Here is a 16922-nt window from a genome sequence, read left to right as displayed (position 1 = left end):
ATCATGCATCAGCAGATGCATGACGAACAGAACCAAGGAGGTGATAATTCCCATCTATCGGGCGCTGGTCAGACCGCAGTTGGAGTACTGCGTGCAATTTTGGGCGCCGCACTTCAAGCGGGATGTGGATAACCTGGAGAGGGTCCAGAGAAGGACCACTCATATGGTTAAGGGCTTGCAGGCCAAGCCCTATGAGGAGAGACTAGAGAACCTGGACCTTCTTAGCCCCTGCAAGAGAAGGTTGAGAGGCGACCTTGTGGCTGCCTATAAGTTCATCATGGGGGCACAGAAGGGAATTGGTGAGGCTTTACTCCCCAAGGCGCCCCTGGGGGTTACAAGAAATAATGGCCACAAGCTAGCAGAGAGCAGATTTAGACTGGACATTAGGAAGAACTTCTTCACAGTTAGAGTGGCCAAGGTCTGAAATGGGCTTCCAAGGGAGATGGTGCTCTCCCCTACCCTGGGGGTCTTCAAGAGGAGGTTAGATAGGCATCTAGCTGGGGTCATCTAAACCCAGCACTCTTTCCTGCCTATGCAGGGAGTCGGACTCGATGATCTATTGAGGTCCCTTCCGACCCTAACATCTATGAATCTATGAATTCCTGAAGTAATTGAAGTCATGGGTGACTTCAATTACCCAGACATCTCGTGGGAGGATCGCTCAGCAAAATCTGAGCGGTCGCAGAGCTTCCTCTCGTGCGTGGATGACCTCTACCTGACTCAAGAAGTCTATGGGCCAACGAGAGGCAAAGCGCTGCTCGACCTGGTATTGGCTACTGGGGATGACCTAGTCGGCGACCTAGTGATCGATGGGAAGCTGGGTGACAGCGACCATGAGCTGATCACCTTCACCATCCGCCGAAAAGCTGGCAAGTCAGTCAGCAACACGCAAGTCCTTGACTTCAGGAAAGCCAAGTCTGACAAGCTTAGGAGGCTTGTCAGTGAGGCCCTAAGGGACCATGACCCCAGGGAGAGGGGAGTTCAAGAAGAGTGGTTGCTCCTCAAGGGAGCGATCCTCAATGCACAAGCTGAGTCTATTCCATCTCGGAGGAAAGGCAGCAAGAGGGCACAGCAGCCCCCCTGGCTCTCCAGGGACCTAGCAGACCTCCTGAGGCTAAAAAGAAAGGCCTACAAAGGATGGGAGTCACCTCCAAGGAGGATTATTCTGCACTGGTCCGGTCCTGCAGGGAGCATACCAGGAAAGCCAAGGCTGCAACTGAACTCCAACTAGTTTCAAGCATCAAGGACAATAAAAAGTCCTTTTTCAGATATGTGGGGAGCCGGAGGAAAAGCAGGGGCAACACTGGACCCCTGCTGAACCAGATGGGGCAACTTACAACTGACGCCCAGGAAAAAGCCAACTTATTAAATGGGTACTTTGCATCGGTCTTTCATCAGTCCCATGGGACGCCCATACCCGCTACGGGACAGGGAAATCCGGGTGAGGGTGATCCCCTGTCCTCCATTAATGCTGACCTCGTGAAGGAACATCTTGAGAAGCTGGATACCTTCAAGTCAGCCGGCCCTGACAATCTACACCCCACGGTACTCAAGGAGCTGGCGACCATCATAGCCCAGCCTCTAGCACGGATCTTTGAAAACTCTTGGCGCTCTGGTGTAGTGCCCGAAGACTGGAAGAAGGCCAATGTGGTGCCTATCTTCAAGAAAGGGAGGAAAGTGGATCCGGCTAACTATAGGCCCATTAGCCTGACTTCTATCCGGGGGAAGATCTTAGAAAAGTTTATTAAAGAGGCCATCCTTAATGGACTGGCCGACGCCAACATCTTAAGGGATAGCCAGCACGGGTTTGTCGCGGGTAGGTCTTGCTTGACCAATCTCATTTCCTTCTACGACCAGGTGACCTATCACCTGGACAAGGGAGAAGAGATTGATGTCATATATCTTGACTTCAAAAAAGCCTTCTATCTGGTATCCCATGATCACCTCTTGGCGAAACTGGCCAATTGTTGCCTTGGGTCCACCACGATCCACTGGCTGGAAAATTGGCTCCGTGGTCAGACCCAGAGGGTAGTAATTGATGGAAGTCACTCATCATGTTGTCCTGTGACCAGTGGGGTCCCCCAAGGCTCTGTCCTTGGACCTATATTGTTCAACATCTTCATTAATGATGTGGACACTGGAGCCAGAAGTGGACTGGCCAAGTTCGCCGATGACACCAAACTTTGGGGCAAAGCATCCACACCAGAAGACGGGCGGGTGATCCAGGCTGACCTGGACAGGCTCAGCAAGTGGGCGGACGAGAATCTGATGGTGTTCAATGCCGATAAACGCAAGGTTCTCCACCTTGGGAAGAAAAACCTGCAGCATCCTTATAGGCTCGGCAGTGCTACGCTGGCTAGCACTATGAAAGAAACTTGGGGATCATCATTGACCACAAGATGAACATGAGCCTGCAATGCGACGCTGCGGCTAGTAAAGCAACCAAAATGCTGGCTTGCATCCATAGATGCTTCTCAAGCAAATCCTGGGATGTCATTCTCCCCTTGTACTCAGCCTTGGTGAGGCCGCAGTTGGAGTACTGTGTCCAGTTTTGGGCTCCACAATTCAAAAAGGATGTGGAGAAGCTTGAGAGAGTCCAGAGAAGAGCCACGCGCATGATCAGAGGTCAGGGAAGCAGACCCTACAATGACAGGCTGAGAGCCCTGGGGCTCTTTAGCCTGAAAAAGCGCAAGCTCAGGGGTGATCTGAGGCCACCTATAAGTTTATAGGGGTGACCACAAGTATCTGGGGGAACGTTTGTTCACCAGAGCTCCCCAAGGGATGATGACTAGGTCGAACGGTCATAAACTACTACAAGCCCGTTTCAGGCTGGACATAAGGAAGAATTTCTTTACTGTCCGAGCCCCCAAGGTCTGGAACAGCCTGCCACTGGAGGTAGTTCAAGCGCCTTCATTGAACACCTTCAAGATGAAACTGGATGCTTATCTTGCTGGGATCCTATGACCCCAGCTGACTTCCTGCCCTTTGGGCAGGGGGCTGGACTCGATGATCTTCCGAGGTCCCTTCCAGCCCTAATGTCTATGAAATCTATGAAATTAATAGCATTAATTTATTCAGGAAATGATCTTTGTCTTTGTAGCAGAGACCTGGGATGTGCCTGCTCCTCTAAGGGAGAAAGCAGCCTGAGAGACCACTTGCAGGTGATGAACGGGGCTAATGAGAGACTCACCTGACTGGAAGAGGGCTCCAGCTGGTAGTCTCTGGAGCCCACACTGGGTCAGGTAGTCTCTCCCTGGCACCTACACAGTGAGGAGCTCCTGGCAGCAAGGCAGCAGGGCTCCTGCAGGGACCTGGATTTAGCTAAACAATTCTGCCAGCTTGTTCCCTGGGCAGAGAAAAACTGGGTTACAAGCAAGTGGCCTTTGTTTATGTGAAACTCCTAGAGGGTTTGAGGCATCTGCCAGAGGGCTAAGATGCTTCTTGTTTATTTAAATTACCTTGGTAGTTTAGCCTTGAACCCTGCTGTGGCAGGCTCAAGTCCTATTTAGAGAACCAGTAGCCCAGGAGCGCTCAGACTAAGATTGGGGCTCAGTAAAGGGTCCAGGAGCCTAGGAAGAGGCTGAGACCAGGACCAGGAGGTCCACATGCCTAGGGAAGGGCTGAGCTGGGCCAGAGGGTCCACAAGCCCAGAGCCGGCTAAGACAGACTAGAGGGTCTGAGAGCATGGAGGAGGGGTTCCATATGGAACCGGGGATCCGAGAACCCGGAGGAGGGGCTGTGTGTGGGTCCAAGAGTACAAAGGGAGATGGCATAAGTGACCAAGGTCCAAGGGGGCCAAGTGTACAAAGAGTTTACATCTGCGAGGCTTGGGACATGTTGTAGGGAAGGAAAAAAGAGCCACACACTTTATTCTTAAGGCTACAGGTGCCCTACAGAAGCCTAGTCAGGCCAAGAGGGACCTATCAGGCTTGCTGGATCGAGGCTATTGGGATTACTGGAATTACTCTAAGGCCTGTTGGCAGCCTCCCTTAATCAACCTTTAATATTAAGAACAAGACATGGTGGGTGAGAAATCTAGGAAGAGCAACATTCGAGTCTGATCCAGGCAGGAGCTGAAAGGCCCCTGGGGGGCATCATGGCCATTCCTGACTGTTGCCATGAACCCATCACAGTCTTCAATCAGGCAACTGGTCAGGCAATAGATCAGGCATTTTTCACAATAAGAAAATCAAATGTCATTCTCTCTTTCCAGATTCCATGTTCTTTCCATACTAATCGCTTCTGCTCCCCCTCCCCCAACACATCTTTTTTTTTCCCTGGTCTCTTTGGACACTTAAAATGTTAACATCTTTGAGCTGAAATAAAATCCTGACTTCCTATTACCATTACCTGGTGGGCCCGGAGGACCTGGTGAGCCAGGAGGCCCTCGTAAACCATCTCTCCCAGGTGGCCCAGGCAAAGAAATTCCAGAGAGACCAGGATCACCCTTTTCACCTCTGTCACCAGGTACGCCTGGTGGACCTTGCAACCCTGGGGTAGGTAAACCTGAGAAAAAAATAAAACAGCATATCCATCAACTACAAACAAAAAGATATCACCATCGATAGATAAATGATCATGTGTCCAAGCTTAGGGCACAAAAGCTAGTATTAGGCCTTTGAAACACAATTCTCTCTCACACTTATACAGCTATAAGTCATCTAAGTCACCCCAAAACATTCTACTTCACCTCTCACATGACTCGCATAGATACAGCTAAATGCCTTATGCAGCAACAGTTCTGCCTTGTGCAACTGAGTCTGTCTCTACTGCACTTGTCTGGAAGCAATTCAGTGTTTCTCTGCACACATACCTTAATGCTTTAATGTAATCAAATCTACTACAGACCCAGAAGTTCTGTATAACTGGGGATGGTTAAACATGTAAACTTCTGCCTAGCAGTTAGAGCACTTACCCAGGAAAAGAGAGACTTAAGGTACTAGCAGCAGGTTTGAAGGGTCAGCACCAGGCTCTGGGTCATGGTATTGGGAAGCAGAGGGGCTGGTGGGAGCATGTGACTGCCCAAAGAGTGGAGCCATGTGGCTAGGAACCAGGCAGGAGTCTGGCACTCTGCTGCTTGGGCTGACCAGACACAATTTATGCCCAGGTCAGTGTTTAGATGCAGTTATTTTCACCACTGTAAGCCAGTACTGTCTCTGACAGTACTATATTTGGGGGGCAAAAATTAGTTTGCTGCAGTCTAGTAGTGCCACATGTGTAGACTTTGATGCTTTACACAACAGCAAATTAATCTACTGGGTAGTTAAGCACACATGCAGGTGCACCTACTGAGTGTCAATGGGATCATCCTGCTTATTCAACACACAATAATAAAGAGACAAGTCCCCAGACCAAGCAAGCTTTCCACTGAAAAATTCACAGGAGGGGATTCTGGGGATCCCAACTCTAGGACTTTCTCTCATCTCTGATATCTATGTATTGTGTTGTTCCAATAGAGCTATGTTTTCCAGGCTTCTTCTGCAAGACTGTGCCTCTGGAGCAACTGCCTACCTCCTTTCATTTTAACGGAGATGTCCCATATGACGGGGACAATTCACACACAGACCTTGAGGGGTCAAGCAGATCCCCACAAGAGAATAACAGATATCCAGCCTGGCAATCTAGTGGCTATAAGTGGCAGATGCTCAGCACGTCTCAAGATTGACCCAAGGATTGAAAAAAACGTAAATAAAATAATGTGAGGGGCATGGACTTCTTAGGATGACATCTTTTATTGGACCAACTGTGTAGTTGGGTCTAACTCTATCCCAACTACACAGTTGATCCAATAAAAAATATCACCCCAAGAAATCCTTGTCTCTTGCATAATAATTGGACCATCATGGCTACAACCTAATGCTTACACTAAATAAAATAAATAATAAAATGTATGTTCATACCTGGAGCACCTGGGAGTCCTGGAGCACCTGGAAAACCTAATAAAAAGAAATGCTTTCAATTATGGAATAAATGCCTATGAACATATAAAAATAAATATGAATGCCAACAGTAACGGTCTCATAGTATTTGTTATATAAACATTCACAACAAGCTTATAATACTAGATAAAGAAATAAAAGTAAATAAGATTCAGATGACTTAATAGCAGTTTATTTGCAAAGTTTAGGTAAAAACCCATAGAAGTCTGAAAAGGATAAATTTGGCATATCCTGCAATCCAATTCTGCAAGATACTGTACTGGAGCTAAGAAGATCAGACATTGTAATGTACCCTACTGAAGAGGGTCTAATCTATCACTGGTACATTCCACAACATTCCCAGTATTGTTTGTCAGCTAATAGTATTAATTTAAAGAAAAGTAGTTCAACTAATGTTAATAAAACTATACTATGAAAAAGGGAGAACCCTGGCTCTCGGCTGCGGGGGCTGCCTGTCCCTTTTTCAGGCACTGGGGCCTGGGAGCATGGCGACCTCCCCTTGCGGGGTCTGCTCCCTTTTGGGGTCTCTGGTGCACCAGCTGGAGGAGCTCCAGGCCACAGTCCAGAGACTGCGTGCCATCAGGGACTGTGAGCAGGAGATAGACTCCTACTGCCAGGCCCTTCTCCCCCGGGAGGCAGAGGGTAGATCACAGTCTCCCTCCACGCCAAAGGAGGACTCTGGGACCTCCTGCTGTGTCCAGCCAGGGGCATGGACCAAGGTGGTCAAGGGCCCTAAGGCCCGCCGCACCAAGGCCCCTCCCCCACCAGAACTTAGCAACAGGTACGCACCTCTTGCTGCCCCAGCAGAGCCTGCTGAGTTGCCGGCCCCCACAGGCAACATGGGCCCCACTGCAGCTCCCACCCCTGCTCTCCCCAAGACAAAACGTAAGGTGTTTGTTGTGGGAGACTCCCTCCTGAGGGGGACGGAGGGGCCAATCTGCCACCCCGACCCCTTAGCCCGGCAAGTCTGCTGCTTCCCAGTGACCCGCATCCGGGACATTGCAGAGAGGATCCCCAAGCTCCTCAAACCCACAGACCACTATCCCATGCTCCTTATTCATGTGGGCACCAATGACACTGCTCGGAGCACTCCCAGCCAGGTCATGAGGCGCTACAGGGATTTGGGAGCGGGGCTTAAGGGTCTGGGGGCACAGGTGGTGTTCTCGTCGATCCTCCCAGTCTCAGGCTATGGGCTGAGAAGGGACAGGAGGACCTAAGTCAACCAAAGACTGCAGCGCTGGTGTCGTCAGGAAGGCTTTGGCTTTCATGACCACAGCCCGCTCTTTGGCGAGAGAGGCAGCGAGCTGCTGGGAAGAGATGGTCTCCACCTCTCTCCCCTAGGGAGGAGGCTCTTCTCAGCCAGACTGGCTGACCTGCTCCACCGGGCTTTAAACTAAGCCCGCTGGGGGACGGGGGGACTACCGCCACTGCTGGCCCGCTGAGCAATCCTTGCAAAGCCAGCGGATCACGGCACTCAAGGGAGCCCACCCCAGCCCCAGCCCTGGTAAAACCTGTGGGCAAGGAAGGAGCCCCCCAGGGGGCACTTGCCTGCCTGTACACTAATGCCAAGAGCCTGGGGAATAAGCAGGAGGAACTCATTCTCCTGCTCAGTGCAAACAATTACGATGTCATAGGGATAACGGAGACCTGGTGGGACTCCACCCATGACTGGACCACGGGGATAGATGGCTATACCCTGTACAGGAGGGATCGTGTAGAGAAAAGGGGCGGGGGGTGTAGCTCTCTATGTTAAGGAAAGCTATGCATCCCTGCAAGCCGATATTGGCGACCAGGATGGACGGCTGGAGACCCTCTGGGTTAAAATCCATGGGGAACACGGCACAGGGGACACAATGGTGGGAGTCTATTACAGACCTCCCACCCAAAGTCCTGAGCTTGACCAGGAGTTTGCCCAGGAACTGGCTGAGGCAGCTTGCTCCAGGACCATGGTTGTCATGGGTGACTTCAATTACCCAGACATCTCGTGGGAGGATCGCTCAGCAAAATCTGAGTGGTCGCAGAGCTTCCTCTCATGCGTGGATGACCTCTACCTGACTCAAGAAGTCTATGGGCCAACGAGAGGCAAAGCGCTGATCGACCTGGTACTGGCTACTGGGGATGACCTAGTCGGCGACCTAGTGATCGATGGGAAGCTGGGTGACAGCGACCACGAGCTGATCACCTTCACCATCCGTCGAAAAGCTGGCAAGTCAGTCAGCAACTCGCAAGTCCTTGACTTCAGGAAAGCCGACTTTGACAAGCTCAGGAGGCTTGTCAGTGAGGCCCTAAGGGACTGTGACCCCAGGGAGAGGGGAGTTCAAGAAGAGTGGTTGCTTCTCAAGGGAGCGATCCTCAATGCACAAACTAAGTCTATTCCATCTCGGAGGAAAGGCAGCAAGAGGGCACAGCAGCCCCCCTGGCTCTCCAGGGACCTAGCAGACCTCCTGAGGCTAAAAAGAAAGGCCTACAAAGGATGGAGGATGGGAGTCACCTCCAAGGAGGATTATTCTGCACTGGTCCGGTCCTGTAGGGAGCTGACCAGGAAAGCCAAGGCTGCAATGGAACTCCAGCTAGCTTTGAGCATCAAGGACAATAAAAAGTCCTTTTTCAGATACGTGGGGAGCCGGAGGAAAAGCAGGGGCCATGTTGGACCCCTGCTGAACCAGATGGGGTAACTGACAACTGACGCCCAGGAAAAAGCCAATCTATTAAATAGGTACTTTGCGTCGATCTTTCATCAGCCCCATGGGACACCCATGCCCGCTACAGGGCGGGGAAGTCCGGGTGAGGGTGATCCCCTGTCCTCCATTAATGCTGACTTCGTGAAGGAACATCTTGAGAAGCTGGATACCTTCAAGTCAGCCGGCCCTGACAATCTTCACCCCAGGGTACTCAAGGAGCTGGTGACCATCATAGCCCAGCCTCTAGCGCGGAGCTTTGAAAACTCTTGGCGCTCTGGTGTAGTGCCCGAAGACTGGAAGAATGCCAATGTGGTGCCTATCTTCAAGAAAGGGAGGAAAGTGGATCCGGCTAACTATAGGCCCATCAGCCTGACTTCTATCCCGGGGAAGATCTTAGAAAAGTTTATTAAAGAGGCCATCCTTAATGGACTGGCCGACGCCAACATCTTAAGGGATAGCCAGCACGGGTTTGTTGCGGGTAGGTCTTGCTTGACCAATCTCATTTCCTTCTACGACCAGGTGACCTATCACCTGGACAAGGGAGATTAGATTGATGTCATATATCTTGACTTCAAAAAAGCCTTCTATCTGGTGTCCCATGGTCGTTTCTTGGAGAAACTGGCCAATTGTCGCCTTGGGTCCTCCACGATCCACTGGCTGGAAAATTGGCTCCATGGTCGGACCCAGAGGGTAGTAATTGATGGAAGTCACTCATCGTGGTGTCCTGTGACGAGTGGGGTCCCCCAGGGCTCTGTCCTTGGACCCATACTGTTCAACATCTTCATTAATGATGTGGACACTGGAGTCAGAAGTGGACTGGGCAAGTTCGCAGATGACACCAAACTTTGGGGCAAAGCATCCACAACAGAAGACAGGAGGATGATCCAGGCTGACCTGGACAGGCTCAGCAAGTGGGCGGATGAGAATCTGATGGTGTTCAACGCCGATAAATGCAAGGTTCTCCACCTTGGGAAAAAAAACCTGCAGCATCCTTATAGGCTCGGCAGTGCTATGTTGGCTAGCACTATGGAAGAAAGAGACTTGGGGGTCATCATTGACCACAAGATGAACATGAGCCTGCAATGTGATGCTGTGGCTAGTAAAGTGACCAAAACGCTGGCTTGCATCCATAGATGCTTCTCAAGCAAATCCTGGGATGTCATTCTCCCCCTGTACTCGGCCTTAGTGAGGCCGCAGCTGGAGTACTGCGTCCAGTTTTGGGCTCCACAATTCAAAAAGGATGTGGAGAAGCTTGAGAGAGTCCAGAGAAGAGCCGCACACATGATCAGAGGTCAGGGAAGCAGACCCTACGATGACAGGCTGAGAGCCCTGGGGCTCTTTAGCCTGGAAAAGCACAGGCTCAGGGGTGATCTGATGGCCACCTACAAGTTTACCCCTACAGGGGTGACCACCAGTATCTGGGGGAACGTTTGTTCACCAGAGCGCCCCAAGGGATGACGAGGTCGAATGGTCACAAACTACTACAAGATCGTTTCAGGCTGGACTTAAGGAAGAATTTCTTTACTGTCCGAGCCCCCAAGGTCTGGAACAGCCTGCCACCGGAGGTCGTTCAAGCGCCTTCATTGAACACCTTCAAGATGAAACTGGATGCTTAACTTGCTGGGATCCTATGACCCCAGCTGACTTCCTGCCCTTTGGGCGGGGGGCTGGACTAGATGATCTTCCGAGGTCCCTTCCAGCCCTAATGTCTATGAAATCTATGAAATTAAAAGCCTGACGTAGCATTTTTGCATCTCAAAACTCTAGTGAAGTCAGTGAGAACTTTAAGTGCATAAGAAACAAGTGAGATAACTGAAGTGTCAAATATTTTGAAATTTCTTTGAAAAATAAGGAAAAATATTCCATTTTCTACCTATATGATTAGTTTTTAAATTATGCATATGCATTTTAAGAGAGAAATTATAATTGGGATGCACGCTGGAGCAGGTGCAGAGTGCAGTAGAGTCCCAGAGTGGCCATGTGTGGGGCCATCTGGCATATCCCACATGCTTCCCATGTGTCAACTCTGAGATCCTGGGGAGTACTGGGAGCAGGGTACAATTAAAGCAAAACTATGGAAATGTGAAATATGTTATACTATAAAATGTGACTCCTATAATAGCCAGTTAAAATTAGGGAGGCAGACTATAAGAACCCAATAGCACTTTAGTCAAGATATTATCATATAGATACATTGAGACACACAATTAAGGAATTATATTTTCCTTTAAAAAGAAAGACAATAGAACGTACATACCTTTTTCACCTCTTTCACCCTTTAATCCTGGAAAACCTGGAGGTCCAGTCTCTCCTTTTTCACCAAAGGCATCCACTGTTCCTGTGCCTATAATCTGAACCACAGAACAAAAATTAGGATAATGGCAAATTCGTAGCATAAAAATTCAAGACTGCTGACACTTTCCACCATCTCTCATCTGGAGCTGACAGGGCCAGTTTGGCCCGTGGTACCACTTAGTGTAATTTCACTGGTTGATGCAAATTGCATTGGCTTGTAACAGCTGAGTAGATGCACTGAAACACAGGGGCCCCTTGAATTCCTAATATTCCTCATTTACCTGGAATGGGCTTGACTGGACAGCTTTAATGCACCTTCGGTTAACAGATGGTAGAAAAGAGTCTTAGCCTGGACCACAATCAGAATATTCACTATGTTTTATTTTACTACAGCTTGTGACTTTTGTTAACATAGAATTCTGCTTGAAAAACAGTACCCTAAATTTAGAGGAATTATATACATATATACATATGCATATGGGTGTGTGTGTATTTAGGAATTATATCTTTTTGAATCCTGAATTTTATATATAAATCAAGAATTTATATATAGAAAAATGCATCCAGGAATTATACATTATTTGCTGAAAGAGCCTAGCTGTTTACATTATCCCATATAAAAGATAAACACTTCTGAGTCCTAGGGAGATGCATACTCCTGACTAATATCAACCCACTTTTAAATCCAGGGTAAAAAAAACAAAACAGAAGTATATTGTAAAATCATTAGACTCATTCTAAAGAACTTATTGGTACACTGTTAAAAAAACTGGATTGCTTTAAAATAATAAAGGCAATGGTCTTATTTTAAAGTCACAAACTAAAACATTTAACACTCAATACCAACTGTTCCAAGAACCCCCCTTTTACAAATGTCACATATACTTGGGCACCTACACTTTATTTTCATTTAAAAAGTTGTGTTGCTATTGATTGCATTTGGATCAGAACGTATCAAGAGCTTTTTTACAAACATTGAGATGGCTTTGGATTCCATGTTGCTTATTTCTTTCAACAGTTACTTTATTCCTGCTTATTATAAACAAAATTTTACTTTACTTACTGATCCTGGAGGTCCTGGAAAACCTTGTTCTCCCTTATCCCCCTGAACAAAAGAACAATTCACATTTTAAATTGAACTCCTGTGCAAACACAAACTGATCTATGCATTGCATTCAATTGGGTTTTCTTACATATGGAGAGTTTTATTTACTAGAATCTACTTTGAAAATGCAAACTCTGCACTGCTCGATGCTTTTTTTCTAAATGACTAGATGATACTGTTTTGTACCATGTTATATTTTATAATTACTTTCCTTGAGTGTATACTTTAGTGTATACTGCCTCTTAGTAGAGTTGGCCAGCATTTCTCATGCTCAGGCTCCTTTTCATCTTCTTATAATTTTGCCAAATTTTGTTTAATACTTTGGCATTAAACTTAATATTTTGAAAACTATTACTGATTACCGTAAAAATGTATGTAAATTCTTTGCTATTATTTCTGCCCCACTGTGGTAAAAATGTACTCATTACCTTAGGCCCAGGGTTACCCGGTGGCCCTGGAAATCCGTACTCGCCCAATGGTCCCTGCATGCATATAGAAAAAAAACAAACAAAACAAATGAATACAGCCGGATCTTAATAGTGGCAGCTTCCCCAGCTGCCCCCAGTCTCCCCAGACACCCTAGCGGGGCATTGTTACAGTCCTCTTCTCCCTTATCTATGGCATGTTATAGAGTTTTCTTGGTCTTCTGAAAATCATGCTTTGTAGTTGTGTGAAGTGAGTTGTCTGAAGTGGTGATTTATGGGATTTCTTAGGTAAACGATTGTCTGGAAATGCAGCGATTTAATAGTCTGGGAGGCCCATCCAGTAATAGGGTCCTATCTAATAATGGCAATTTATGAAAAATCAAGTGAAACACATACCGGTTCTCCTTTTGGTCCATGCTCGCCATCTTTTCCAGGTTTTCCCTGTAAAACACAAAATTCCATTCCATCAAACAGACATAATCACAGGTAACATCTGATAGAACCCTAAATTTAACATTATAACAGAGCTCATAAGTCCTCCTCTCACAGCGAGAAATGTAGTGTATGGAAGTGATGAAACTAAGACCACTGAGTGCATATATTCCTTGGCATAACAGCCTACCTAGTAAAATGTAGAGCTGCAGAGCTTCCCACATTGTTCAATTCATACTGATCTCTTGGAAGGACCTTTAGTAGAGGATTAACATTCTTTTTTTGTGAGGGTAAGGGTTGTAGCTTCCCCAAAAAACACCTTCCCTCACTGTTCCCACCTTCTAGCCACCTCTCAAAGTACAACCAGGAGTCCCCAAGCTCTAAACCCAAATACCAATTTATTAGAACTTGAGACCTTATTTAATTTAGTTATCCTTCAGTGGCTGGCTGACTTCATTTCACCACACTCCCACCACCCCCATTTCCTTTCCACTGCCCATTTCATTACCCACCCCCATCCCATTAACTTTCCACCTCCCAGTTTCATGTTCCCATACCTCGCCTCCAACCCATCTCTCACACACCCCCCACCTACAGCAGGGGGCAGGGCTCCCCTCCACTCCCAGTGGAGTCCAGAGACCTGAACAGCATGGGGTGAGGAAGGCAACTGGCTCCATTGCACAGGGCTTCCCCCAGTGGTGTGCATGTGATGGGAGCTGAACGTGTGCCGTGCACAGCCCCACGTGATAGAGGTGAGCCAGCCTGGCTGTGCCCCTTGCCATCACATGCAGCGCTGGCTGGAGTCATGCACCACCGGGCGGCAGTGCCTGCATAAGCCATGAGTGCTCTGAGTACCCACTGCCTTCTGCTGCTGCTGCTGCCAGTGGCAGGGGCTGCGATCCATCGTGGGGAGCGTGTGGAGGGGTCCCAATACCCCCCTACCCTTCCTCCCATCCGCATCCTGCCTACCAGAGCTCTGCTGTCCTACTGCCCCCCTGGGCGCAGTCTCCATGTTGCCACCAGCCCCAGCCCCATGCTCCCTGCCCCTTGCCCAGCTGCAGCTCCCCATCCACCCACTCCTGCTGCTTCCCTATCTGGTGCCTGGCGCAAGTGGGATGCTGAGAAAGCTAATCAGGTCCCCCAGCAGTTGCAGCAGTAGCAGCAGCCACCCCACCCAGAAGCTGTGTGCTGGTTGGGCCAGGCCCATCCATGCACCAGGGTGGGAGAGAGCTGTGTGGGCTGGGTGGGGTACAATTAATTGGTGGGTGCCTGGGGGCCAGATGAAATTGCATAGTGGGCTGGATCTGGCCCACAGGCCGTATTTTACCTAGCCCTGGATTATAGTGATTTTATTTCTCGTGACCCCATCCACTGTTTCTGTGACCCTATTCGGGGCTGCGATCCACAGTTTTGGAACCACTTGTCTAGTGGCAAAGAAGAAAGTTTACAGAACATTTTCAAAATTAGGGTGCACGTAAAACAACAATGCATGCAACCCAGTAAAAATTAAAAGATTAATTCCATAAAAATAATACAAAAACTACATCCAAAACAGAATATTACGAAATGGCAGATTAACAGAAAAAGAAACAGCACACAAAATAATTTAAGCGGAATACAACCAATTGAATATGCAACTCTGAATCACATTAATGAAGGAGAATAAGCTGTCCAATTAAACAATCAGTGGCATCCTATAGCAGGTCGCTATTATTAATTGTTTTAAGTATAATATTAATAAAACAAAAATGAACAACTGTAAACCCAAAACAAATCAGTAAGAAGTCATTAAGGCTGCTGACAGATGTGAAAAAAACAAAACAGAGGTTTACCAGAAGAAGCAGCACATCAGTTTGACCCAGCTCCCCAGCATCTCAATAGATTGGCAGTTCAAGCAGGGCTTTTTGGCACTTTATCTAATAGCTGATTGAATCAGGTATTAGATAAAAGTGCCAAAAAAGCCCCACTGAAGCACACAATCTATACAGATGTTTGGTTAAACTAACACGATGCCTCCCCTGGGCACGTGCTGTACTCAGTGCAGAGGAAGGACTGAGATGAAAGTGAAGCAATGCTTATTTTTCCCCACGTGTGTAAGCAGCATTTATAACTAGTCCCTCTGATTCATCATTTCATAAAACTAGAAGATTCATATTTTTAAAGATGCATTTGATAACATTTCTCTCAAGAATTTTCATAACTATAGGTGCAAAGGAAATCATGATCATTTATCATCCCAGAAATTTTGTCCAGGATACTATGGTGAAATTTGAGGAACCTCTTTTAACAATCCATACTTTAATACTCTGATTTCTTTGGCAACTTCTAGATCTATGTTTCTTAGCCTTTCCAGTATGATAACTCCTTATTCACAGTAAAATAATATTTCTACAAATTTTGAGAGTTTGACCAATTACTTGAAGGAGTAAAAATGTGGGGAGAATGAGAAAGTCAGGTTCTATTTTCTTTATAAAATTGTCAATAAAGCCTACCATATTGGTAAATTATAAAAGACAGAAGCTAAGGACTAGGTAAAAATATGACTAAGGTGAGGTTATATGGCCTGTGGTACTGATGTTCAGGGATCCTGGCTATCTCTGATAAAAAAAAATCCCCAATTTTTGGATTAAAAAAATAACCCAAAATCCCATTATTAAAATGAATCACCACTATATATATATATATATATTCTAATAGTATAAAAGTCTTAGTCTGTCTGTCTGTCCATCATGCTTTATTCACACTCCAATTGGTTGTCTCAGCAGCCAATCACAATGCTTACTGAAACAACCAATCAGAGTACTCTGCACAGACAGAAGTGCCACCATAACAGTGGAGACTGAGGGGCATGAGTGGTGGGGGATGAGGCCAACACTGCTGGCCCCTGACCCCTGACTGTGGGCCTGGTCCTTGGAGGCACAGGGGGACGGTGGAGATGGCACCGCCATGATAGCGGGGACTGAGTAGGGGACACCATCCCTGCCATCCCCCTTTGCCTCCAAGGATCAGGACCATGGCTGGGGGGACAGCCCAGCACCGATGGCCTCACCCCACTTCCGCTCCAGCCCCTCAGTCCTTGCTGTCATGGCAGTGCCACCCCCACTCTCCCCCAACAGGGCCAGAGCAGGAGGGTGAGGCCAGCAGCACTGGCCTTGCCCCCTTCCCTGACCCTGATTCTTGGAGGCAGAAGGGGATGGGGGTGGAAATGGGCCCAGACCTGATATGGCGCAGAGGGAAGGGTGAACAGGGGAGAACAGAGCTGGACGAGAAGTGGGTGCAGGCCCAGATGTGGGACTCAGTCCCCGCCCACCCTCCTCCCCTGATGATGGTGGGGACTGAGAAGCGGGAATAGGTGTGAGTGGTCAGCACCACTGGCCTCACGCACCTGCTCTGACACACAAGGCGGGATGCAGGGGGTGCAATTAATTAGTGGTGGAGCTAGGTGAGGAAAAGCATCAGCCCCTCTGGGGTAGGTGGGGCATGGGCCAGAGGCAGAGCGGCAGCAGCACGGGGCGTTAGATGGTGCTGCTCCATCACTCCCTCCCCCACAGCCCGGTCATTCTTGTTGGGCAATTGGCTAGTATCTATATATTAGTAGCATTTCATTTTAATTGTGGAAAAATATGGATTTTGAGTTACTTTTTTAAATCTGAAAATAGGGGATTTTTTTTATCAGAGAAAACCAGGATCCCTGCTGATGTCAGACTAGATATTCAGAATTTTCCATTCTGGCGTTAAAATTGACGAATCTAGGAAAAATGCAAAATAAACAAGGTAACATGTCAGTTAAGTAAAGTTTTCTGTCTATTTCCTCCCTCTTAGAAGAAAAGTTATACATAAGCTCACCAAACTTAATGTGGATACAGATGACATCCATTTGCATCAACAACTGGTTAGCACAACTTCTGTTTTTCAGTATTTCCCCTGAGAATATTTCTACCGTGTATTCAAGCAACAGACTTCTTATAGCAAGAGCCACTTAGGAATAACATAGCAGTAGGGTTATCGTATGTTGGCAGGGTTACTGCATGGAGCCACTAACAGG

The 16922-nt window shown here is 47.7% G+C and overlaps 1 protein-coding gene across 1 annotated transcript in view; it reads right to left on the bottom strand.

Annotated features, from left to right (window-relative positions):
• Nucleotides 1–16922, bottom strand: part of COL4A1 (collagen type IV alpha 1 chain) — a 218247-nt gene that overhangs the window by 69753 nt on the left and 131572 nt on the right. The window contains exons 16-21 of the mRNA XM_059721088.1: nucleotides 12842–12886; nucleotides 12449–12502; nucleotides 11979–12020; nucleotides 10878–10971; nucleotides 5901–5936; nucleotides 4351–4506 (exon numbers count right to left, since the gene is read on the bottom strand). Of these exons, the coding sequence (XP_059577071.1) occupies nucleotides 4351–4506; nucleotides 5901–5936; nucleotides 10878–10971; nucleotides 11979–12020; nucleotides 12449–12502; nucleotides 12842–12886 (427 nt within the window). The remainder of the gene's footprint in view (nucleotides 1–4350; nucleotides 4507–5900; nucleotides 5937–10877; nucleotides 10972–11978; nucleotides 12021–12448; nucleotides 12503–12841; nucleotides 12887–16922) is intronic.

This window comes from Alligator mississippiensis, chromosome 1 (genome assembly GCF_030867095.1).
Source record: "Alligator mississippiensis isolate rAllMis1 chromosome 1, rAllMis1, whole genome shotgun sequence".
NCBI classification, from domain to species: domain Eukaryota; kingdom Metazoa; phylum Chordata; order Crocodylia; family Alligatoridae; genus Alligator; species Alligator mississippiensis.
The sequence above is the reverse complement of the archived record's forward strand: the minus strand, read 5'-3'. Positions and strand labels throughout refer to the sequence as shown.